General features: G+C 33.2%; 3 protein-coding genes across 3 annotated transcripts; 2 read left to right on the forward strand and 1 right to left on the reverse strand.

Annotated features, from left to right (window-relative positions):
• The first annotated feature begins 1926 nt into the window (after positions 1-1926).
• LOC112032494 (phosphoenolpyruvate carboxylase 2) lies at positions 1927-11804 on the forward strand. The gene is made up of 10 exons (XM_024065254.2): positions 1927-2475; positions 3180-3571; positions 3754-3838; positions 4157-4379; positions 6469-6572; positions 6746-6833; positions 7069-7223; positions 9148-10146; positions 10551-10937; positions 11314-11804. The coding sequence occupies exons 1-10, from the start codon at positions 2308-2310 to the stop codon at positions 11608-11610; spliced, it is 2898 nt and encodes a 965-aa protein (XP_023921022.1). The 5' UTR covers positions 1927-2307; the 3' UTR covers positions 11611-11804.
• A 3069-nt stretch (positions 11805-14873) lies between these two features.
• Positions 14874-19927, forward strand: LOC112032483 (protein AGENET DOMAIN (AGD)-CONTAINING P1). Its single transcript, XM_024065240.2, has 2 exons — positions 14874-15425; positions 19249-19927. The coding sequence occupies exons 1-2, from the start codon at positions 15047-15049 to the stop codon at positions 19740-19742; spliced, it is 873 nt and encodes a 290-aa protein (XP_023921008.2). The 5' UTR covers positions 14874-15046; the 3' UTR covers positions 19743-19927.
• Positions 19928-20345: 418 nt separating this feature from the next.
• On the reverse strand, positions 20346-25962 carry LOC112032503 (protein CONSERVED ONLY IN THE GREEN LINEAGE 160, chloroplastic). Its single transcript, XM_024065264.2, is given in 10 exon segments — positions 20346-20836; positions 21395-21463; positions 23148-23240; positions 23800-23891; positions 24024-24104; positions 24357-24452; positions 24528-24606; positions 24714-24763; positions 25314-25519; positions 25522-25962. Coding segments are annotated over 10 exon segments (1011 nt in total). The 5' UTR covers positions 25628-25962; the 3' UTR covers positions 20346-20697.
• Positions 25963-27367: the final 1405 nt, after the last annotated feature.

Here is a 27367-nt window from a genome sequence, read left to right on the forward strand (position 1 = left end):
CTAAAGTATCAAATTAGCATAAATTATGAATACTTAGACCTATTTTTTAATAATTTATGTCCAAAATAAACGGCTTTTCAAAATAAATTATGATATTTCCTAAAGTGTGTGTTGCTTAACAATAATATGATATTCATAAAAGAGACCATGTATAAATAAGTAAGCAATCAAATTTTAAAGTATATCTCAAATTGAAATAGAGTGTCAACCACAACTGATAATAGATTATAAAATTAATTTTCAAGATTGTAAATTTCTTATATAAAATTTTAAAGTATATCTCAAATTGAAATAGAGTGTCAACCACAACTGATAATAGATTATAAAATTAATTTTCAAGATTGTAAATTTCTTATATATTTTTATTCTTTATCAAATGAGTTAGCCAATAAGTCATTTGTAATTTTGTTTTATATTTGGAATGTTGATATTGTGTAGAAATAAAACTTGTGTATTTGTTTTACTTATCTTTGTGTTATTTTGTTTTAGATAGTAATGTTAGGATTTGTATAATTTTAAAATTGTTGAATAAGTATTAATAAGTTTAATTGAGTTCATTCTTGATATAAGTGGTGAATTCAAAATAATGCATTTTACATTAAGAAATTTGTTGCATAACTTTCCAAATGACAGATACATGTTGTTTTCTATATAAAAATTAAATAAAAAAAATTCATGTGAAAAATACGGGTCAACCCGACCCGACCCGACCCGCAACCCGATTTTGACCCGCTTAAAGTGACCCGTTTTTGACCCGTGACCCGTTTGACCCATAACCCAATTGACCTGACCCGAACCCGACCCGACCCGCCCGTTTTGCCATGTCTATTTGGATCCAAAACAATAGTTGGGGCTATTGCACTATATCATTGCTTTAATGTGAAAGATGAAAGTTAAAAGTCTAAAAAATTAGTGGTTAGGAATTTTTTGATCCAAGGATTAACTTTGTAATATTTAATTTCAACCCTTGAAAAATAATTGCATGGTGCATAGCTCCGATCCCAATTCAAATAAACAAATTTACTGTTCACAGCGAGATAAGTATTTTTTTCAAATAATTTTAGGAACACATGTACCCAATTGCATATCCAATTTCATAGTGTAATGTGTGCAACTATGACTGATTGACATTTTTTGTCTACTCTTATTTATATAGACCTACAATTTTTTATCAATTACTGAGATAATTGTGAAATTTGGAGTGTTATTGTTTTTTTTTTTTTTTTCCTCCTCTCTCTCTTGTGGACTAGTATAGAATATCAAAATTTTAAAACTTTATCTTTCCTTGTTTCAAATTAACCAATAAAAGGATAACAAGGTAACTATATATAAAAAAAAAAAAAATGTTATGTTGGCAATATTTTCACAACAAATTTTAAGTGATAGGTTATTACATGCTGTTACTTGTAGATAAAAAAATAATTTTAATAGTGTATTTAAATTAAAACTAATAATAACATATTATCTAAAATTTATTATAAAAATATTATAAAAATATAATGAATATAACGCTTATCAAAAAAGAAATGATATTTAGAACTCCTCAACAGGGCGAGAATAAAAGATCCAATTACAGATTCTTTCTTATAAGGCATATTCCATCTCCACATCGATTCAAACTCAAACAGTTGCTATTGCGCTGTTATTTTTCTTTTTCTAAAGGCATAGAGGGAGTCTCACTGTCTCAGTTCATTTTTTTTTTTTTAATAGGCATCCTGCTTTTCCTTTTTTTTTCCCTTTTGGAACAAAGAGAGAGGCCTTTACTTTTTACTTATAAAAAAGAAAATAAAAAAAGAACCCATTTAATTAAAAATCAAATTACCTTTTTATTTATAAAAAAAGAAAAAAAGAACCCATTTAAATTAAATTAAAAAAAAAAAAAAAAAAGGATGCTCACACCTTCTCTAGCTCTATAAATGTGGACGAGTAGCAGAAGAGTTGTGCTTCACATGAATTACATCACAACTACCCAGTTCTCTTTTGACTCTCCCATTAATATCTGATATCTCTTCCGTGACCAAAGTCTCTTTCTTTAACTTTCCCGTGCAAAGATCATAGAAAACCCATTCTCCACGTCGCTGCGCAATCCTCCTCATCCGGGACTCACGGGTTTCCCATAGTCTCCAACTATTTTGTTTTTTGTTATTTTGTTTTTTGAGTGTTTAATTCAATTTAAACCACTATTTGATGAGCTGGGTCTGTTTTATCTCAACAAAAAAATCACTATAACAGTAAATTTTTGGTTTGATAAATCGGAAACAGAGCAAGCCGAAAAACAGAGCACCAGAGACAGAGAGGGAGAGAGATATGGCGGGTCGGAACGTAGAGAAGATGGCTTCAATTGACGCTCAATTGAGGCTTCTGGCACCAAAGAAGGTGTCTGAGGATGACAAGCTAGTGGAGTATGATGCTTTGTTGTTGGATAGGTTCCTGGATATTCTTCAAGATTTGCATGGCGAGAACCTCAGAGAAACGGTAATGGATTTCATTTTATTAATTTTCACTTTGACTACTTTTGAAGTATTTTTTAGTACTTTCCTGTATTGAAATTTTGTGATAAAATAGCACATGTCAAGGATGTCCTTGCAATTTGGTTAAAGTTACAAGCTTTTCTAACTCTTTTTGTAGGCTTGGATTGACAATTTGTTGGTTTTTAGAGGATGCCCACTTCGTTTTTTTTTTTTTTTTGCATTAAATGCAGTGTGTGGTGTAGAATTCTGTACTTTGGGAAAAATATTTGTATATTGATTTATGAGAAAAATTAGGGGAAGAATTGAAATTATAAAATTATAAATTGATTTCTTGGATATATAGGACCCAGGAATACACAAAGCTATACCTGATACAGTGCCAAAGTACAAATTTTGTTTAGGCAAACTCAAAAATTGTGTAGTTGTTGTCTTTAATGTTATAAGCAACTTGATCAAGTGTCAAGTACAAAGTTATATTTTTGGGGTTTTGCTTGGAGTTTGATTAATGATAGTGTAAGTAAACGCAATTTTCTTTCTCTTTTTCATTTCTGGTTAAGGCAATTTTGTTTCAACAAGTGAAATTCCTTGCAAAGTGTTTCACATGAAAATATTTAACGATGGTATTACAAAATTGGGGTGGGTTCTTGCATTAGATTTTCTGGTAATAATGGGTTAACTTATTAACTATTATGATGTATTATGGATTAGGTTCAAGATTGTTATGAGCTTTCAGCCGAGTATGAAGGGAAGCATGACCCTCAGAAGTTGGAGGAGCTTGGGAATGTGTTTACAAGTCTGGATCCTGGGGACTCTATTGTCATTGCTAAATCATTTTCTCACATGCTTAATTTGGCCAACTTGGCCGAGGAAGTCCAGATTGCTTACCGAAGGAGGATCAAGTTGAAGAAGGGAGATTTTGCTGATGAGGCTTCTGCAACAACTGAATCAGACATTGAAGAGACTTTGAAGAGGCTTGTGGGGCAACTGAAGAAGTCCCCTCAAGAAGTTTTTGATGCTCTGAAGAATCAGACCGTAGATTTGGTCCTAACTGCACATCCCACTCAATCTGTCAGAAGATCTTTGCTTCAAAAGCATGCAAGGTTTGTTTACCACCTAAGTTGATGTATAGTTGTCATCTGTGCACGGCAAGAAATTTCCTTATGATTTGTTCATTCGCCTTTGCAGTGTATCTTGATATGCTATTTGCTTTCTGTTTAGGAGTTAGATGGTTATTTTTGTTCCAAGATTCATATTGATATTATGCTATTGTTTAATTTTTCAGGATAAGGAATTGTTTGACTCAGTTGAATGCTAAAGACATAACTCCTGATGATAAGCAGGAACTTGATGAGGCTTTACAAAGGGAGGTATGTGGATGCCAATCATGGGATACTGTTTCTTCTACAAACTTCTAGGACCTTTGCTTTGTTTTATTTATTTATTTATTTATTATTATTATCATTGTTGTTGTTGTTGTTGTTATTGTTCTGTATATCCTTCTGTCTTGAAGATGGAAATTTATTTGCTAATTTTGAGTATAGACTTTAGGGATTATACATTTTCTAATATATTATTATTTAATGCAGTACATAGTCACAATGTTCAGGAGCTCCTTTTCTCATCCTACATAAAGTTCTCTATCCTATTCTTATCTTACATAATACATTTCTTTTCTTCTCTTGTAGATACAAGCTGCATTTCGTACAGATGAAATTCGAAGGACACCTCCAACTCCACAAGATGAGATGAGGGCAGGAATGAGCTACTTTCATGAGACAATTTGGAAAGGTGTACCAAAATTCTTAAGACGTGTTGACACAGCTTTGAAGAACATTGGGATAAATGAACGCGTTCCTTACAATGCCCCTCTCATTCAATTCTCTTCTTGGATGGGTGGGGATCGAGATGGTACGTATCTTTTCACCCTGGAAATTACTGAATGTGGACATTATTTCCTGCAATATCCTGATGATTAAAAAAGTTACAATTTTGATGATCATCCTGTATCTGTTATATACATGAAAGGAAAGGAGGGATTACTATGTATGGAATTTATTAACTTAAAAAAAAAAACAATTGTACAAATATGGAATTGCCTATTTCACTCGGTATGCTGTTACTTCATTGTTACCTCAAACTAAAGAAACTATAAGAGTTTTTCTCCTTTGGCAGGCTTCCTATATTTTCTTTGACAACTTAGATTTGAAAAATTTTAAGTTTATTTGTTTATTTGATCATTTCATTGAAAGGAGTTGTTGACAACTTGAGTCTCTCTCTCTCTCATGTAGGGAAAACCTCTCTAGCTTTGCCTATGGTGGGCCGTGGGCTTAGTTTAATATAGTCTAGGAGGATTAAGGTTCAAATAATGATGGAACTTTTGGTAGGGAAAGGGGAAAAACTGACTTAGGGTTGTAAAGAGGTGAGAATCTATCCACAGATTGTGAACAATAGTCTTATTTGTAGTAGTAGTATTAAGACTCTTAATTTGATTATTAAACTAAAATCTAATAAGGTAATAAAAGATTAACTTTGTCTCAAAGAAAATACAGCTAAGATGGTTGGAATCTCCTTGGATAATTCTAGACTTTACACAAAACCAAATTACAGGTCTGGCCCTGTATACTGAACTAACCATGACTTGGAAAATAAAAGTCCAAACTAAAATAGGAAAAATAGAAAAAAGATTCTGTGGTTTGTGTCTTTTTCAAACAAATACCTTGTACTATCAATTCAATTTGATTGACCCATGGTTTGTGAAATGATGCAGTTACTCTGACTGTTTCATTTTTATAAGTTGTGATGGAAGAAAACTCAACACATGTTAAAATAGGAAAAATGGAAAAAAGATTCTGTGGTTTGTGTCTTTGTCAAACAAATACCTTGTACTATCAATTCAATTTGATTGACCCATGGTTTGTGAAATGATGCAGTTACTCTGACTGTGGCATTTTTATAAGTTGTGATGGAAGAAAACTCAACACATGTTGTGCACTTGAACCCTTTTTATTAAAATATTCATTTTAGATTAAAATTGAATAAGAATTCATTTTAAATTATATATTTTTGTACTTAATTCTTCTTTTCTCTCTAATCTTCTTCTTCTTCTTCTTCCCCTCTCTCAACTAACACCATGTAACCTCGCCAACACCAATGATAACCGGCCACTATTTACTGGAATAGACCCAAAACCAAATCTCAGTCAGCATCAACCCCCCACGCATCCTAATCTAAAATCAAACTTGCTGCTTAAACAACCCCCCTTTTTTTCTCTATTTATCTGGTTTTGATTGAGAAGGATCTATAATAATTTTGAGTAATAAAGGAATACCAGCATAACTCTCCCCTGTAATGAACAAAATTCTGATTCTATATAGTGGGAATCAGAATGGCATTGTTCGCAACCCTTGCATTCCCAAAGGATATAAGCTCAAGTATCTTTTTTATTTGTTTATTTTGTTGTATGTAAAAAAATAAGGGCCATATTGGGTTTTTATGACCTGTCAAAGACTCGGTAATAATCATTGGCTTTGCCGCCTGTTCTAGTCCAACCCATTTCTGACCATAACCTGCATGACCCAACCTGTTTTCTAGGTCTAATTGATAGTACATGGGGAATATTTGGAATAGACCAAACCACAAGGGTTATTTTTACATTTTTCCCCATTTAAATATGTTTGAACTCTATGAAACTTATAATACAAGTTATAAAACTTGACCCAAACCACCGGGGTATTATTACATTTTGCCCCAGTTAAATATGTTTGAACTCTATGACACTAATAATATACGTTTTGAACCCTATAAAACTCGTCTCAGTTGGATGTTGCATGTGAATCCCAAGCGAAGCTTAGCTTACAAAACTAAAAACTTTTCTAATGACAGAAACTTGTTATTTCTTCCATGGCTGCATCACTCTCTCTCATACACTCACACAGAATAATCTCTTCGATCATTATGGTGGTTTTCTCACTTCATATATATCTGATATGGACTGCAGGAAATCCCCGGGTTACTCCTGAAGTTACAAGGGATGTATGCTTACTGGCTAGAATGATGGCTGCTAACTTGTACTTTTCCCAGATTGAGGATCTCATGTTTGAGGTATCCGAAACAGTAATCAGACTCTAGAATTTTTTTTTTTTTTTTTTTATTTCCCCCCCCCCCCCCCCCCCCCAAAAAAAAAACCCAACAAAAATCCAGTCTTGCGAGTTTCATCACAACTTTTTTTGTTTGACCATTCATCTAATATGTTGCATTTATATCCTTATTGGCAGTTATCTATGTGGCGATGCAATGATGAGCTTCGCATTCGTGCTGATGAACTCCATAGGTCCTCAAAGAAGGATGCAAAACACTACATAGGTATGTAATCATGATATTAAATTTTTTCACAAATCTAACTGCTGAACACTATTGAAAAGTTAAAACTCATTTTTTTTTTCTCTATTATGTATGGAAATTTCATCCTCTCATTGTGTAAAAAGAATTCATCAAATATAAACAACTCAATACACTATGCCTTTTCATATTGGCTGGAACTTTTGAATATGCTTATCAATGTCAGATAATTTTATGATTTACATTTTCATTAATGCAGAGTTTTGGAAACAAGTTCCTCCAAATGAGCCATATCGTGTTATTCTTGGTGACGTAAGGGACAAGCTTTATAATACACGTGAACGTGCTCGTCACATATTAGCCAACGGGGTCTCTGATATTCCTGAGGATGCAACTTTCACCAATGTTGAGCAGGTCTCTCCACCTCTACAATTTTTAATAAATTCCCTTGTAATGGATATGCGTCTAATGGCTGTTTCTTTAATCAATTCATAAATTTATATTATAGTATTAATCTCCAATGACATAGTGTATTATGGTGGCAATATGTTGTTGTGGTGAAACCCAAATGACACTTCTCTCTCAAAAGAAAGAATGGGTGAAGGGAGTGGTTGTGGGTTCAATACCCCAACTTATCAATGTATATATATATATATGTGTGTGTGTGTGTGTGTGTGTGTGTCAGCAATATATTGTTGTGGTGGTCTGGTTCAGTCTCATAGTATTTGTTTTAGTGGATGCTAACATGCTGTGTCTATTTTTCATATTTAGGTAATAATTAGGCATTTGGGGCAATATTATGCTTGGTGTTTATATATTTTGGCTGTCAGGTTATACTGACAGACCAGTTTACCTCTAGTTTTATAGGCAATCACTGGTTGAAAACAGAAACTATTGATAATGCATATTGGAAAAAAAAAAAAAAAAACAATTAATTCAAATTTGGTACTTAACTAATTTTCATACTCACTGGTTGTTCTAAATGGACATCCTAACTGAGGGAAGGATCTCTCAATCAGATCTTCCGCTTACTGGATAATTTTGTAATCAATGAAATGTACTCAAGATTCTCACATGAGATATCTTTCAGGCATTTATAGGGCTTTGGGGCTTTAGTTGTCATTGGCTCACTGCATGTTGAGGTGAACAGGAGAGCACCTTGAGGCTAAACCATAGAGCTTGAGTCACCTGAGGCCTTTACAAGAAAAATTCTTAGACCCGAAGGCTCAGCTTGTGTCTCAAATGTGCATCCTATTAACTAATCCAATATTGTGCATTCTTTAAGAATTTGAAGACAGGAAACTTCATTCTAAGCTAATTTCAGTTTATTCCAAACACCAATTAGACTAAATTTGTTATTTCTATTTATAGTGAAGTTTGAAATCAGTTTTTGCACTAACTCAACAATATGGATTTCATAAAGTGTAACAGGAGTTATTGGCTTACTGTATATGCTATGAATGCCTTGGTTTATAGCAATTAATTTACTACCCCTACCTATTAGCCAATGCTTGCATACAAGCTTTTGTCCTAAATTTCTGAAAAATAATTGTATGCAGTAATAAGTTGTTCAGATCTAGAATAGCCTGTTAAATTGAATTAACACATTGCTCAAAGAGTAAGTTTGATTTTTTTTTTTTAATAACATATCAATGACAAGCAATATGTTTGATTCTTATTTTCCCCCCTTTCCATCCTTTTTTTATATTTTATATCTATATTGTAACTTCTTCATTTCTTGATGTTGTGTTCTAATTGTTAGAAATTAATGATAACACCTCCCAATTCCTTAAGCTTTACCCCTATCCTTATGGAAGAACCAAAATATTTTCTTTTGCCTTTTTGCTTTTGAAATTATAAGAATAGATAGTATTTCTGTGTTCAAATAATATCACTACCCTTTAAAATCTTCTTCTTAGCTTGTACTTGGTGATTGAAGAGTTTCTTGAGAATATTATTTTCATAACAAAGGAAAAATTATTCTTTGCATTATCTCTACTATACTTCAAAATCTAAAAGTAATGATTGACCAAGCTACAGTTTTGTTTCATTTTCTGTGTTTGATTGATTTTGTTTGACATACTAGTGACCACCTAGATGATTGCTTTTGTGATGACCCATTGACAAGGCCATGCCTATAGACAGATTCTAGAATACTGACAATTAAAATAGATGGCTTGAATCCCATAACATACTTGCTCAGGTTCAAAATTGCAATAGCTTAATACATGATTTGAGACCCTCACAAAAACTATGTTTGATTTGTGCCCCTGCTAGCTATTCTGGTTTAGTGGCATGTTCTCTTTAGTGCTGACTTTTTCCCTCCTTTCCTTTGTAGTTCCTGGAACCTCTTGAACTCAGTTACAGGTCACTCTGCTCATGTGGTGACCGGCCAATAGCTGATGGAAGCCTTCTTGATTTCTTACGACAAGTTTCTACCTTTGGGCTTTCACTTGTAAGACTTGATATCCGCCAAGAATCAGAGAGGCATACTGATGTTATTGATGCTATCACAAAGCACTTGGGCATTGGTTCTTATAAAGAATGGTCAGAGGAACAGAGACAAGAATGGCTTTTGTCTGAGCTCAGTGGCAAGCGCCCTCTTTTTGGCCTTGATCTTCCCAAAACTGAAGAAATTGCTGATGTGTTGGACACTCTCCATGTCATTTCAGAACTTCCTTCAGACAACTTTGGTGCTTACATAATCTCAATGGCAACATCCCCATCTGATGTACTAGCTGTAGAGCTTTTACAACGTGAATGTGGGGTGAAGAAGCCATTAAGGGTTGTCCCACTGTTTGAAAAACTTGATGATCTTGTGGCTGCTCCTGCTGCTGTAGCTCGCCTCTTTTCAATAGACTGGTACAAAAACCGCATTAATGGGAAGCAAGAAGTTATGATAGGGTATTCAGATTCAGGAAAAGATGCTGGCCGTCTCTCTGCTGCTTGGCAGTTATATAAGGCTCAAGAAGAGCTAATAAAGGTGGCTAAGAAATTTGGAGTTAAGCTTACAATGTTCCATGGCCGTGGAGGGACAGTTGGTAGGGGAGGAGGGCCTACCCATCTTGCTATACTATCTCAGCCACCTGACACAATTCAAGGGTCACTTCGTGTGACAGTTCAAGGTGAAGTTATTGAACAGTCATTTGGGGAGGAGCACTTGTGCTTTAGAACACTCCAGCGATTCACAGCTGCTACACTTGAGCATGGTATGCATCCACCTGTCTCACCAAAGCCGGAATGGCGTGCACTTATGGATGAGATGGCAGTTATTGCAACAAAGGAATACCGTTCCATTGTTTTCCAGGAACCTCGTTTTGTTGAATATTTCCGCCTTGTAAGTATCCTACGCATCCTTCTTAATTCCTTTGGATATATTTAGAGTATAACAGAGCTCTCCTTGGGGTTTGGAAAAGTGACTCAATGTGTTTCAGTATATTTACCTCGTATTCATAGGCTAATACTGAACAAGTATTGTATTCTCTTCTTAAGTAATTTGTAGGATTCCAAGAAAGATTATATGTTTTTATTCCTTCTCTGACTTGTATTTGTCTACCCACACTAAAGTTTTGTTACTTGTTATTTTATTCTTTGAAAGCTACTTCATTGCATCTATATAAATTTACAATCTATTCTCAAGGCATAGAAATTGTTTTCATTTTCTATTAATTTTAAAGTCGCTGAACATTATGAAGATGCTGCTGATAATCTAATGTAAATCATCTTCTTTTGACACTACAGGCAACGCCAGAGACAGAATATGGCCGGATGAACATTGGGAGTCGTCCATCAAAAAGGAAGCCAAGTGGAGGCATTGAATCACTCCGTGCAATCCCATGGATCTTTGCATGGACCCAGACTAGGTTTCATCTGCCAGTGTGGCTTGGCTTTGGGGCAGCATTTAAGCACGTAATTGAGAAGGAAAGAAAGAATCTCCAAATGCTTCGGGAAATGTATAATCAGTGGCCTTTCTTCAGGGTCACAATTGACCTAATTGAGATGGTCTTTGCCAAGGGAGACCCAGGAATTGCGGCGTTGTATGACAAGCTCCTAGTATCAGAAGACCTATGGTCATTTGGAGAGCGATTAAGGGCCAACCATGAAGAAACTAAACAGCTTCTACTCAAGGTAATTTAATTGACTTGTGTGATTGTTAGGAAAGGGCCATTGCAACTTTACTCACCAGCTCATAGTTTGGGCTCAAACAAAAGCAGTTCTTTTTCAACCTAAAACATGTAATTTTGTTTAAATCACAAGTCAGAAATGCTAGCTTCTAAAACATACCACTCAAAAATGCTTGCTTCTAAAACATATCATGGGGTCAATAAGGACCTAGAATACTAAGACCGATTATACAGTTTGTTTAGGATGGTTTCCTTAGTCAGAAATATGCCCCAGGCCCCAAAACACCCCTCCCTCAGCCCCCAGAAAGAACTTTTTTAAAATTTAGGAATGTACATCTAGATGTATCGGTAACCAATATCTTTTTGTGTTGATTTTGTAGGTTGCTGGGCATAAGGATCTTCTTGAAGGAGACCCCTACTTAAGGCAGAGACTGTGCCTTCGTGATGCATACATCACAACACTTAATGTGTGCCAAGCCTACACATTAAAACGGATCCGTGACCCCGACTATCATGTGAAGGTTAGGCCACATTTGTCAAAAGAATACATGGAATCAAGCAAGCCAGCTGCAGAGCTTATAAAGCTTAACCCCACAAGTGAATATGCTCCTGGTCTTGAAGACACCCTGATCTTGACCATGAAGGGTATTGCTGCAGGCTTGCAAAACACTGGTTAAGGCATATGCTTGAGTTGTGTAGCATTTCTATATCTATATCTATATATATATATATATATATTGTCATTTCACATCAAATATATAAAATATTGCCTGAAAAGTGCAACTTGTCTAATAGAGCTCTGAGTCGGCTTGTAATAAATCACACTCCATAATACCGTTAATAAAAATAGATTGTTGGTTTGTTTGTTTCAGCTATGTTGTATCATTCTTCTCTTTTTTTATATGTTTATTAATTAAATGTATTGTTTACTTCTGGACTTAACACAACCAGGCGATGGTAAATTTATTGTTACTTTTGGCTTTCAAATATCTCGACTCTATGCATTCGGTTGGAACTTTTCTGGGGTGTGAATTGATGGAAATTCAAGTTCATATTTCTAGTAAAAGGTTAAATATATAAATCACATTATTCATTTACTAGCTGAAAGAGTAGGGATATTTAAAAATAATCCGAGAGTTATTCATAAAATTTGAAAAAATGAAGATATATAGATTTTTTTTTTTCTAATTTTGATTCCTTTTTTATGAAAGATTCAAGATGTATTGGAGAAATTTGGAAATGTATATAAAAAGATATTGTGACTAGCTTTGGTTGTTCTGTCGGTAAGATCTAAGTAGCCTTTTCTTTTTTTGAGAAAAATAAATAGCCTAATTTACATTAGCATCTGCCAGATGGTTTAATCATCTGTCAAATGGAAGCATTGTAAAAGAGTGTGAATTCATCATCACCAATAGGATTAGATAAAAATCCTTGGCTTTGAATTTCTCGATATCATGAACTCAAAAGTAAAATAAATTAACAATATTCACATTAACTTATGCAAAAATTATTGTCTATTATAGAATAAGAGCTTAATTTTTCTATTTTAACTCACAACTTTTCAAAACATCCAATTATCTGTTTTAATTACCGTGTATCTTTGACGTGATAGTCAGCCATTTCACAAGTATTAGCGTTTGTGGTGTGTGAAAGGTAAGAGTTGGGGTTTAAGTCTTTAAAAGGAAGTTTCACACACATATACTTAAATCAAATTAGAGTAGAATTTTATCTCAGATAATATATATATATATATATATATATAGAGAGAGAGAGAGAGAGAGAGAGAGAGAATATATATATATATATATATATATAGAGAGAGAGAGAGAGAGAGAGAGAGAGAGAGAGAGAGAGAGAGAGTTTGGATTTAAGTTACACTTGATATAACTCTAAGTAATGTTACACTACCTAATTTATTAATTAGATGTGAATTTGATAAATCCACTGTTGAATTACATTATCTTCATATATTCTTCATGCTTATAAAATTTATAAATAATCAATAATTAATAGCCATGTTATCAATCAATTGTTTACATTCAAGTTTTTGTAATTTAAAATAATACATAAAATATGAGTTTATGGATTAAATAGTAAATTACATCTGATTGGTATGAAAATTGTCATGTATGTTAAGAATATATAGAACATATAATTCAATGGTTAGTTTTTCAAAATATGAAATAAAATAAACACACACACACACACACTTTACTTAAAAAAAAAAAAATCAAATCTTCTTGATTTTCTTAATTTTTTTTATTGCTCTTCGTATACAATAATCAACATTCACTTTCTTTCTTCAACCTTGGGTAAAGTAAAGAAATAATAAAAAATTTATTTTGCATAGGTTACAAAATCTTATTTTGCATAATGAATAAATGAGCTGATGTGAGAATTTTTTTTAGTTCATTAGTCAAATTTAGGAGCTTATGCTATTTTATTTGGATTGATGTGAATGCTAAAGCGTTTCAAAACCTTATGGAGTTTTTAATAATAAAAAAAGAATGAAAATTACTTGAAAGGGAAAAAATTGATAGTTAATGAAAGCAAAAGAACAAGTCAAATTTAGGGTTGATGTGTTTTTCAATCATGGATATACTAGGAGTGTGATGAGATTTATGCATTTGTGGGGGTGTTAAATTTTTTTTGTACTATAATTAGAAAATGCATTAACCCCAAATTTGGATGAAATGAAAGTATTCTCATTTACAAAATAAAATAGTAAAGCATTTGATTACATGCCACACATAAATCAACTAATTTTCAAATTACTACGTTGATCCATCAACTTAATAATAGATTCCATGGATCTTTTCACATGCAATTTTTAAATATGTTTATAATTTCAATTTCATTATGCATTTTCACTTGATGTAAATTTTTAAGATTTATTTTGATGGTTCGCTCTATTTGTTTCTAGGAAAAATCTTGTGTAAAGATAGCTTTTTGTATTTTTTAAAATTTAGTAGTATCAGAAAAAATGAGTTAAAAGAAAATCATATCTAATAAATATAAAAAGTATGGCTTATTTTTAGAAAAAAAATTCATTAAATTTTTTGGAAATAACTCTATCTTTTAAGAGTAATACTATAGTCACAAACTATTTTACAACATAGTTTCTCAAAAAAAAAAAAAAATATTTTACAACATTTTTACAAAATATTGATATGGCCAACCTCTTATTGTTTTTCATCTAAACCTACCATTAATATCACATTTTCATTTACCAATAATTATTCACCCCATTAGTAATTAGTAAATTTTTTTGTAAAATAGTTTATATCTCTAGCATTATTCATCTTATAGCAAGTTAAATAAGGAAAGTTAGAAAATTCTTTTTTCAACTTATTTAATGTTACTACTAAATATAGGAAAATGAGGCAATTTTATGGAAAATATTTTTTGAAAAATATTTTTTTAAAATGATTAATTTTTTAGAAAACATTATCCCCGAAACAAACAAAGCATTAAACAATGTTAATTTATACTAGCCTCTTAGAGGCTCTTTCTTATTTAGGTCTACCTTAAAATATTAAATTCATCTAAATTTGAGACTTTTGTAATTATCCAGTAGTCTTATGTATTTGCCCACTACTAATATAGTTAGGAGTGATATGATTACGCTAGCACACAGAATTGAACACATTCAAGCCACAAATGAACATCGAAATAATATTTAATTTATTTGTTCGTGTTTGGATGTGTTTGTGGGTGTCATCACACCCCCAACCTTTTCAACAATTGAGAGACGCATCAATCTTGAATCAACAAATCTGTTGTCGGACAATTGCGTTAAAAAAAAGAAGAAGAAAGGGTCTCATTAGTATTTTTTTTTTTTTTTTTTTATAATTCAAACCGACTCTACTTTTCTAAAAAGGTCTCACTAGCACGCAAACCGACTCAATTTTTCTTTTTAAGTTTAAGAATAAATATAAACCCCACCAGTCCTGAAGGAGTACATTAGTAAAACTCTACGTTAAACTATTTATAAATGAACGTCACCAGAGTCCTGTCCTACTCCTATAGTCCTATCCCAACATCTTTACCATTCTGAATTTCTTTTGTTTTTTTCTCTCTCTGTTTCAAGAAGTGATTCCGTGTGCTACAAGAATGGCGTCGATGTTGAGGAGGGGTGATGAAGTTGAAGTTTGCAGCAAGCAAGTTGGTTTTGTGGGTTCTTACTACGCAGCCACTGTGATTACCAACATAGGCAACCACTCCTATGCCGTGCGCTACAAGAACCTTGTCACTGAAGAAGACCAATCTCAGCCACTCACTGAGATTGTCGCAGCCGACGAGGTCAGGCCCATGCCACCTAAGGTTTCGGCTACTGGGTTTTCTCTTTATGATGCGGTTGATGCTTATGATAATGATGGCTGGTGGGTCGGCGCGATTTCTGGGAAGCGAGGCTCCGATCACTACTATGTCTTCTTTAACACTTATGGGGTTGAGATTCTATATCCACTCTCTCGCTTGAGGCCTCATCTTTAAACCAATGGCAAGTGAGTTTCAAAGAAAGGGTCTAATACCACTAATGGTGCCATACTTTTGGTCTCTCATCTGATGAGCGCTGCTGGGTTTTAATTTAGGAGAGTTTCTTTAATTAGGTGAATATGTATAAACTTGGAGAAGATCTTTCTATATTTTTGGGTCTTCTTTAATGTAAATGCTTTTCTAGTTTGGTTCTCTTCAATCTTCTCATGAAAATATGTAAATCTTTTGCTTTTAATGAGAAAATATGTTTTCTTTTGCCTTTTAATGTCCGTGGCCTCTCTCTTTTACTCGGTTTTTGCTTAAATCTTGTATTATTGATGCACTTTACATGATATATGTCTTTCTGAATATGAACGAATTACCAAAGTTCATTAATCTGGTATCTTAATCCAATCACAAGCCTTTTTGTGGTGGGGCGAGTAGCTTTCATCCCAAGAAATTAATCCAGAGGCAACGAGACCAAATAATTCAAATATTACAAATTTTCTTTTAGTTGGGTGTTATGTTAAATAGGCTTATTTACCCTTACCAACTTTGGTATTCATCCATCTCAATGATTTTTTTTTTTTTCAAGAATAGCAGATACGAGTTTTGAAATCTATCATGTGGCAATAACATATATCATCAAGAAGGTCAAGATTTAGAGAAAATTTCCGCTGAACATGATATTATCAAATCTTGGGATCAGATCAACATACAAGATTTAATTGTATTAAATGGAGAAAAATTTACACTAGAAATTCTGCTGTGAAGCATTTGAAAATTGAAAGTAGAAACAATCATGAGTAAATAGTTTTGATGATTCTCCCATATATGATATATCCAACTAAAATGTCACTTTATTAACTGATAATACAAAATGTGAAAAGAGTAAAGTGGACTGAACGTATAGATGCTACGATTTATGTAGGTTATGGTATGAAAATACACCAAATTTACAAAACTACCAAGTTAAATCCAAAGCCATAAACATGCCGAACAAGGATGAGTTTCAGGGATATTTGGTCCAAATCCTTTTTTATTTTCCATTAATTATCTGAATTCTGAAAATTTGGAAATACAAACTATATGGCTCAATAAGATGAGGTTGAAAGAATTTGGCTGTAAATTGTGCCTGAAATTTTGTAACATCAATTAAGATATAGAACTTCCAAGGATGTATGAAGAGGATTTATTTTAAACTTCACTCTTTCCCCTAACAATGCTAATTGCCCCCTCTATGGCTTGAAAGAAAGTTGCAATCTTGTTAGTGAAAAACCCCACTAACATTGGTATCAATTCTAACTGCATATATCCATATTCTGGAACAAGGATCCTACACCAAAAAAACAGTATTGTCAGAGGTATAGTTCTTACACTCATGCTCATAGCAAACCACCTTACAGTGTTCTCTGAAAAACTATAATGAAGTTATCCATGAAAATCATATTACATTGGATACAGAAGCTAACATGCAAACTATATGTATACTAAAATCACTTCAAATCGCAGAGTATTTCATCTTTGAGAGCAAAGGTCCAGTGAAAGTGATAATCTTGATGGTTAAAAGCCAGAAAATCGACATTGTGTAGGGCTACAAATGTGAAGAACATAGCCTAGAGTAAGGGCTATAAATTTTTCTTAATTTTTTTTTTATCTTTTTTTACACACAACAACTATTATCCACTTTTTTTCTTTATCCTTGGTTAAAGTAAAAAAATAAATGAAAATTGTTTTACATAAGTTACCGTGTCTCCTAAATTTTGAAAGCACTATAACAAAATCTTATTTTGCATAATGAATGCTTGTGCTGATGTGAACGTTATTTTGGGTTCATTGGCCAAATTTAGGGCTTATGATGTTTTATCTGAGCAGCTGTGCATGCTAAAGCATTAAAAAGTAACAAATTAAAGCCTATTATTTCAAAATTAAACCCTAAGATTCAAAAAATAAAAAAAATTAAATCTTCACCTATTTAAGTAGAACGACATTATATTTGGGGTTTGATTATTTATTTTTTTTTAATTTTAGAATTTAATTTGTTACTATTAAAATTACAAAGTTTAATTTGTTATGTCCCAAACTATAGGTTTTAAAATATAAAGATGGATGGTGGGTTGGCACAAAGGCACAATTTTTGGAAGGCAAGACTCCAATTATTATTTCTTGCTTGAGGCCTCATCTTAAAATCAATGGCAAGTGGGTTTCAAAGAAAAGGGTATGATTCAAATTGGTGCCATTCTTTTTATTGGTCTCTCATCTGTTGAATTGAGTAATTTTGGGTTTTAATTTAGGAGAGTTTCTTTAGGTTAGTGTATAATTAAGCTTGAGATAATCTTGGTATAATTTTGGGTTATTAATTTGGGAGTATCTTTAGGTGAATTTAACTTATGGAGATAATCTTGATAGGGGCTTCTTGAATGTTAATTCTTTTCTAGTGAGGTACTTTTCAATTTTCTCATGAAAAATATGTAATTCTTTTTCTTTTTAATTAGAGTATATACAATTCTTTTGATTTTAAATGTCTATGATCTCTCTTCTTCTTCTTCTTTTTTTTTTTTTTTTTTTTTTTCTTTTAACTTCATTTTTGTTTAAATCTTGTACTCTTGATGCACTTACATGATATATATTATTCTTTCTAAAGATGAACGAACCACCAAAACTCATTATTTTGGTATCTTGACTCTTTTTAGTCAAGGAAACTTAAATAAGATTTTGATCAAATTACAAACTTTTTTAATTTTTGGAAGTGATAGCTTTCATCCCAAGCAATCCAAAGGCAACAAGACCAAGTAATTCAATTATTTCAAATTTTCTTAGGTTGGGTGTTAAACATGAACCCAATTTTTGCTATGGTCTCTCTTTTTTTCACTTAAGTTTTAAATATCGTATACTTCAGTATTGACGTGATATAATTATATATTGTCTTTCTGAAGACGAACAAAATGCCTAAATTCAAAAGTTCTCAAAAGCCCTCCTCAAGGCTGGGTCAAGATCAATTTTGATGAAGCAATTCGACCCAACATCTCCATGGTAGCTATTGTTTGTAGGAAAGACAATGACGAAATCCTATTTGCACACTCCTTTTCTTGGAAAAGTTAATGTAGCTCTTTTAGCCTTTTTTTAATTAGTTGTTCCTCCACCTGACTTCCTAGTCTATGTTATGTTAAATATAAATGTCTCTTTAAAATCCATCTCTAGTTGGGAATTTTGTTATGTTTCGAGGAACGTAAAACTTTTTGGTCCATAACATTACTTCTTGAGCAACATTTTGTAATTGGAATGGGTCTAGGCCATTTCTCCTTTCTTCTTGATACAAGTTTTTTATTATCAAAACAAAACCAAAAAAAAAAAAAATTACAGAAACTTATTATAGGTTTATTAATTTTTGTGAAATTTATTATGTATCCAATTCCTTATTATTAGTATTTATATTTTTGATTAAAAGTTCAAATATTATTCACACCTTACAATCTACTAACCGACTATTTTCTCACCAAAAAAAAAAAAAAACTAACCGACTCTACTTTTTCTTTTTAAATATATAAGAATAAACCACAGTCCACTGATTCACTCTACTATCCTCATTTGGTATTCAAATTTAAATTTTCTTTTATAGAGTTTTTTTTTTTATTATTTTATTTTTGGAACCCTTTTTAAAAATACAAAAGAAAGCATAAATGTTTCCTTGTATCAATAGGAATACCGAATACTAAACCGACTTAAGCTCAACGGGAACACCACCGACTTAATATTTGATTAAATCTATAAATACCACCACAGTCCAGTCCATTCTCATTCACATCAAACCTTACTATTCTTGATTTAATTAAAATTCTCTCCACTTCTCTCTTTCTCCAACGTTATAAAACCCTCTTCTCTCTCTGTTTCAAGAAGTGATTCCGTGTGTGGTTCGAGAATGGCGTTGATCTTGAGGGGTGATGAAGTTGAAGTTTGCAGCAAGCAAGTTGGTTTTGTGGGTTCTTACTACGCAGCCACTGTGATCAACAACTATGGCAACCAATCCTATGCCGTGCGCTACAAGAACTTGGTCTCGGAAGACGATGAATCTCAGCCACTCATTGAGATTGTCTCCGCCGACGAGGTCAGGCCCATGCCACATACGGTTTCGGCTACTGAGTTTTCTCTATATGATGGGGTTGATGCTTATGATAATGATGGCTGGTGGGTTGGCACGATTTCAGGGAAGCAAGACTCCGATCACTACTATGTGTTCTTCGACACATATGGAGTTGAGATTCTATATCCACTCTCTCGCTTGAGGCCTCATCGTGAAACCAATGGCATTTGGGTTACAAAGAAAAGGGTCTAATAATAATACTAATGGTGCCATTCTTTTAATTGGTCTCTCCTCTGTTGAGTGCTACTTGGTTTTAATTTAGGAGAGCTACTTTAATTAGGTGAATATGTAATCTTGCTGTATTTTTGGGTCTTCTTAATGTAAATGCTTTTCTATTCTAATTCTCTTCATCTTCTCAGGAAAATATGTAATTCTTTTGCTTTTAATGAGAAACTATGAATTCGTTTTCCTTTTGATGTCTATGGTCTCTCTCTTCTTCTTTATTTATTTATTTATTTTTTATACTCAGTTTTCGCTTAAATCTTGTACTCTTGATGCACTTTATATGATATATATTGATCTTTCTGAATATGAAAGAAATACTAAAGTTCATTAATCTGTTATCTTGAGTAGCTTTCATCCCAAGAAATTAATCCGAAGGTAACAAGACCAAATAATTCAAATATTACAAATTTTCTTTTAGTTGGATGTTGTGTTAAATAGGATTAATTACACTTACTCAACTTTGGTATTCATCCATCTCAATGATTTCTTTTTTTTTTGATACATAGGATAGTGGGTATGACTTGTTGAAATCTGTTAAGTGATAATATCATACATCATCAAGAAGATTAATAAGAAAATTTCCGCTGAACATGATAGTATCAAATGTTGGAGTTGTCCTGATCAACATACGAGGTTAAATTGTATATTACGAAAAATTTACACACAAATTTATGAAAGTACCAAGTTAAATCTAAAGCCATAAACATGCCGGATGAGGATGAGTTTCAGGGATATTCGGTGCAAATCCTTTTTTTTTTTTTTTTTTTTTCCATTAATTTTCTGAATTCTGAAAAGTTGGAAATACAAACTATATAGCTCAATAAGATGAGATTGAATGAATTTGGCTGTAAAATTGTGCCATGAAATTTTGTAACATCAGATAAGTAATAGAACTCCCAAGGATGTATGAAGAGGATCGATCTTAAACTTCGCTCTTTCCCCCAACAATGTCAATTGCCTCCTCTATAGCTTGAAAGAAAGTTGCAATCTTGTAAGTGAAAAACCCCACTAACATTGGTATCAATTCTAACTGCATATATCCATATTCTGGAACAAGGATCCTACACCAAAAAATAGCTTTGTCAGAGGTATAGTTGCTAAACTCATGCTCAGACCATAGCAAACCAGCTTACAGTATTCTCTGAAAAATAATACTTAAGTTATCCATGGAAAAACATATTACATTAGATACAGAAGCTAACAAGCAAACTAAACACTAAAATCACTTCAAATCGGAGAGTATTTAATCTTTGATAGCTAAGGTCCAGTGAAATTGATAATTTAATGCTTAAAAGCCAGAAAATTGACATTGTGAAGGGCCACAAATGTGAAGAACAAAGCCTCAGAGTAAGTGCAGTGAAAATGAAGCAAAATAAGAAAATGTAGTACAAGTTAAAAATTAGTCAAAAATTACAATTTTCTTAATTGGTAAATTATATATGCACCCTTGACTTCACCTTCCATCTTAGTCTTATAAGGAGAGGAGGTGCCATTTAACTGATTTAAGCTAGAACTCACTGCTACAAACATAAGTTGGGTTACAGAGAAAGCAGTCCATCTGCTTCAAAAATGACAGATGAAGCATCATTCCGAACAGAGATGCTACCAAAGGCACTTACCCATTCCACCGGTTATAGATCATGACCAATACAACAGGAACCAAAAGCCTAGGCTGCGCGATTGCTCCCCTGCCAAAAAAAATAAATTTATAGTATGCTAAATACCAGAAAATTCAGTCAACGTTATTTAATAAATAAAATAAAAGGATTAGGATGAATATGAATCCACTTCCATTTGTTAACCATGGGGAACTAATAAGAGTATGCAAAATTGGTGTTCAATTAATGTCCTCATCAATGGCTGTCAACTGCATCTCTAACATGGGTACTACTGAGCAATGCCCACTCTTAGATAGCATCACACTTGACTCCAATTAGAAGAAAAAAAAAAAAAAAAAAATAATGACCCACTAGAGCATTCTTGATAAGGGGAACTGCTAAACTATAAATTTCATATTTTTCTCAATCACCATCATTTGACCCCAAAAATATGCACAAAAAGTTGCTTGGCATCACTCCAATATTTGATACGAAAAAAAAAAAAAAAATCTGGGAACACAAGATGGCCCAACCAATTAACTATTAACATATTGAATCCTAACCAACTGAAATCATGGAATGCACTTCATTCAAGTTCATACAAACATTTTATAATTCCGTCCTTTTAACAATGTACAAACACATTTATGCCATCTTGAGTACAGCCAAGATATATACATGCAAATTGGCCAAGTTTGCCAAATAGCACAATTTTAGCAATATTTTAGGAAAAAAGCATTTTGACAAAGTTATTTAGTTATGTAACACATTTTGGAACTTGAGTTCCAAGCAGCTTGTGTGGCACGTCAAGCAGCAGAGCCCATACTTGCTTGGAACTAGAGTTTGTCAAACTCGAGGTCCAAAAATGTGCTACATAAGCTTTGTCAAGGTTGTTTTTTCCTAAAATATTGCTAAAATTGTGCTAATTGGCACATTTGGCCCATGCAAATCCAACCAACTCCTGCAGCAACCACAATATACAGGAACATGCCTAAATCATGCATTATGCATATAAGTCCTCCCATTCACTCTTTAAAGTTATATCAATTCAAATATTAAAAAAAAAAAAAAAAAACTCAAATTGTGAGGAAGTTTCTTTGTAAATGCAGGTGAAATGTTCAAATCAGCAGCATTAACTTTACAATGCATTAATAAAGCCACTAGTTAAGAACACTATGCAGTAATAAGATACTGGGGCAATCTCCCTCAATCACATTGGAAGACTCCATCTCAATGCATACTTACTAAGGCTACAACACTTGGCTTTTGCAATATTAGTTCTAGATAAAAAATGAGATAAAAGTATAAAACCTAACTATTTTAGCAAAATAGTTATATAAAAAAACACATATAATGTTTTCCAGGAGCGGGCGATAGGTAAGCAGGAAGCACATGACACCTGCACTTATAAATTGACCATCATCAGTGAATGTGGGGCATTACTAGCAGCCAGCTGGCCAGCTGGCATCTTCAAGTGAAACTTCAATATGCCATCAAATAATTTGCCCCAAGTTGCTATTAAAATCTGAGCAAATTTTAGAATATCATAAAACAAAACTAATTGCACATGCTTTGAGAAAATAGACAAAATATATTCAGACGAATTAAAGTATACATATTGAATTTAAGGAATTCAAATTATCAATTAAATTTTGGCACAGATATTATAGGAGGTACAGTACCAAGCATGCAATGTGATGCAATATGTATGCTATAAGATAATAAACAAATATATAAATAACATCCGGAGTGTCAAGAAGTTGTATGCACATACTTGACGGCCCCCCTTGCTCCATCTGCCATTGAATCCACACTACTCCCCAGCATACGCATATACGCCAAAGAACCAAGCAACCCAGCGCCAAAGCTGAATACATGAAAGGATAGCAGAACATCAACTGTTATGAAGAGTGAATAATCTTTTCAATACTCCAGTTTAATATCATCAGATGTTATGAGAGATAGTCAATGCCAAAATGAACTATCCTTCACTGTGAGATTGCATTAGTGTTATCATGAAAATTGACAAATTGTGGGCTAACAACTTCAATGTTCAAAAGGAACTTTGGTAACTTATTTTACAGGTGGAAATAAAATAAAGAGTTAAACACAAAAATTTTGAGGACCAACCATTTGGAACTAACACAAAGAAAGCTACTTGTAGAATTCGTTTTCAAGTGCACTTGCAGAAAAGGCACTTGTGAATGCCTAAAAACTAAAACTGAGATACACAGTGCACCATCTCTTGTGGAAATTAGTCAATAAAACAAAACTGTTTCTCTAATTTGAAGGTCTCAGTAGAGAACAGTTAGGGTTAAAATTAAATTTCCATAAAGTATCTAGATTAACAAACAACTAGCTTACACATTAAGATTTCAAATTTTTTTTTTCCTTTTTTTTTTTTCATAAGGCTGAAATGTGCATACCTTGCAGCAATTTCTGGGGAATAGGATATGTAAGCAGAAACTAAACCAACACCACCTATACCCAAAGTGAGAATCTGTAACCTCTTCTTTAACTGCAGAAGCAAAAACATAGGATTTGAAAAAGAGGAATAATCAGAAATTGTTAAAGCAAAGAAACACAAAAAGTACACAAACATTGACAAATGCAAGATGAAGTGGCACTTCCACATACTGCAACTAAGTACCTTAAAATACTGTTCCCTTGACTGAGCAGCCAACACTTCTGGGTCCCCACGAGGCTTCCTTATTTCCCGAAACATTACATCCTACAGGTTAGCACTAAATCAGAACTTCAAAGATACAAAGCATCCTCACCAATAATACTTGGTCCAATAAATGCATTTAAATGCTTTTCTTCTTCCTAGAGCAACTATCAAACTCTTTTATTTTCCAAAAGCTAGAATGCTCTTTAAATGATAAGCAATTAGCTTGAAATCAGAAGGACTTTCATGCAATAGTGAAGAATGGAAGTTCTCTGAATTTAAAAATAAAAAATAAAAATGATACAAATGACTTACACTGCCTCCAGTTGCAGCCTTGGTTGCTCTATCCCACTTCTCTTGCTCACGCCGTGTTGGCACCAGTTTCCATCTGGGTGACTTGCGGCCAACACTCTGAGAAAAGTAATTGTAAATGCACAAGTTTGCTGAGATAAATAACTCGTAAAATTTTCCAGACATTTATCATACTTGAGCTGTAGCCTCAACTTGCTTTTCTAATGCAGGCTTCGAAGGAGCTGTGAGTTCTCTGCTCAAATCGACTTCCAAACTATTGCCCATATTTTAAATCACATTAATGGAAACAATTAAAATTACATAAATAAAAACCAAAGGGTAACTGAAGTAATTCCAAAGAATGATAAGTTGATAACAAACCTGTCAAGGTTCATGACTCTATTTAAACTTAGAAACCCAGATGGCTTTTCCTGTATACACGAAAGCAATTTATTCACCAATGAAAACCAAAATTTCATCCACAAAAACTGTGCTTGGTTGCTGAGAAAATCAATGTAAAGAATCTTAAAGTCCAATATAGTCTGTTTGTTGGTTCAGAAGAAAAAGTTTTGAACTCAGATTAATTCAAAAGACTAGGTTAAATAAACTTCATTCAGCAGGATACCAAGTCAGTGAATAATACAAAGTTTCAATTCTCCTTTTCTTTCTTTTGCCCTATCTTCTCAGCAACCAAACTAAACAAAAATTCAAAGTAACTACAAAATCACATTGTTTATAGTTTTGAAATCAAATTAAGCATTCCGTACACAGAAATCTATTACCAATTTAAGAAAATATCCCAACCGAGGAACAAAACCACATAAGCCCATTAATCTTCAAACAGCCAAATACTATACTCCAGAATCAAATTCAACAACAAAGCCACAAAATTCAATAAAGAAAGAGACAAATACACACAAATAAAGGAAAACCCAGATGTCTAGTAACCAAGAGCATAGGCTAATACAACAAAAACACAACCTTAGTAGGAGTGGCCTCAACAGAAGACTCAGGGTCCTGAATCAGTCTTTGATAGCGAGCCATGAAGTCCTTGTTCCACAAAAACTCATCAGAACTCAAAGGGTCTTCTTCCTCGCCTCCCCAGTACTTTCTGAGCTTAGTAGAGGTGGGTGGGCCAGCGTAGTCACCTGGAGCCACCCCAGTGGACCATTTGAGAGGCTTCTTCTTGGGAGGATGACCTTGGTCTGCCTTGGGTCTGGCACAGATGGAGTTGGAGAGTCCTGAGATATGGGTGTGGCTGTAGAGGTCACTGAGATGTAGTTTAGAACTACCATTGTTGGTGGAGATGATAATTGGTAAGGAGCTTGCTTGAAGTTTAGGTACTAATGGAGAATCAGAAAATGTAAAGTTAAGAGGAAAAAATATCTGGGTTTTTGGAATTGACTGTTATTAATGTGATTTTTGTGTTTGATAGTTTTCCACATCTGCTTTGCGTGATCATGCGTCTGTGTTTCACAAAGACATCAGCTTTGGTTGGAAAAATTTCTGTTTGTTTGTTTGTGGGTAATTAATTAAATTCACGGACAGGTGAATTGATGTTTCAGTGTTTTGAGTTTGAGAGCGAGTCTGTTATTATTATTGTCAATACTAACGATTACTGGGTAGCGGGTACAATTACAAAACCAAGGAGTGATACACGAAGTTCTAAAACAGATAATGTTCGATTTTCCTACCTTTGACTGTTAAAATCTAATACAAACTTGCAATTGTTTTTGGGCCATTAGGTACAAATATGAAATAACCCAATGAAGATCTCGTCAGAATACACACTTGGATCAATTTCTTTTTAACGAAAAACTTGGATTTGGATTTAATCTTAATAGAATAGAATATATCAGGGCTGGATCAACGTAGTTCGAGTCTTTGAGGAGAGTTTAAGAGAGGGTTTTTATTTTATTTATTTTTATTTATTTTTTATTATATATATATATATATATAGATTTTTTTTACACACATATATATACACCAATTAAATACTATTTATATAACCTTTTACATTATATATATTTTTAATTTAAAAATAATTATTATAAAATAAAAATTATTAATTAAATATTTTTGTATATAGGTTTTGCTTAAATATTTTTTTTTATTATCAAATAATAATCACTAATTTCTTACTTTTTGAAATTTGAGAATTTAGTTTGTTACTTTTGAAACCTTCAACTTTCATTTATACACTCTTAAACTATATGGTTTGAAATGTAATTTTTCTTTTTTGGATTAAATAATTTAAGATTTCAATTGAGCTTGATTTTTATTAAGCCAATATTTTGAGAGCCTTGTTAGAGGTGGGAAGAAATAGTGTGCAACTCACTTAATCACTTATATATATTAAATTTGTTATGAAACCAGTTATTATAATAATAATATAATTTTGGATATTTTTTTTGGTCAAGGGAGAGACATGGGAGCTTTAGGCCTAGATTTGGAGTAGACCCTATTTCAGGTTAACCATTAAGGTGTTAGAGCATCCACATCAATGGATGCAAACTTTTCATCTATTTTGCACAAAAAAACTAATTTTTTCTATTTTATACATCCATATTTACGAAACACGCACATCGGTTTATCTATTCTACACATTTATTCAATAAAATATTTATTCTTTTACAAATTTTTATTATTTTCTCACTCACTGACTCTCTCTCTCTCTCATAGACCCAACGATCATCATCATCATCACTCGATCACTTCACACCTAGCCACCATCATCACCCCCCCAACCAACATCATTAAGGAAAACCAACCCATTCAAGTCGAAACCCACTCAATTTGAAAGCCAAATCATCACCCACCTGACCCAAAATCCATTGATCAAACAACGAGAAATCAGTGGCAAGCGACGATCGGAGGGGCTTCGTGGCTGTGGTGATTGGCGATTTGATTAGGCTTCATGCTGGTCTGATGAGTTGATCGGCGGCAGTGGTTGGATGAGTTGATTGGCTGCAGTGGTTTGATGAGTTGATCAAATGGGAAAAACAAAGAGTGAGGTGAGAATGAGAGCAACCAGA

This window comes from Quercus suber, unplaced genomic scaffold (genome assembly GCF_002906115.3).
Source record: "Quercus suber isolate HL8 unplaced genomic scaffold, Cork oak 2.0 scaffold_14, whole genome shotgun sequence".
Classification (NCBI taxonomy): domain Eukaryota; kingdom Viridiplantae; phylum Streptophyta; class Magnoliopsida; order Fagales; family Fagaceae; genus Quercus; species Quercus suber.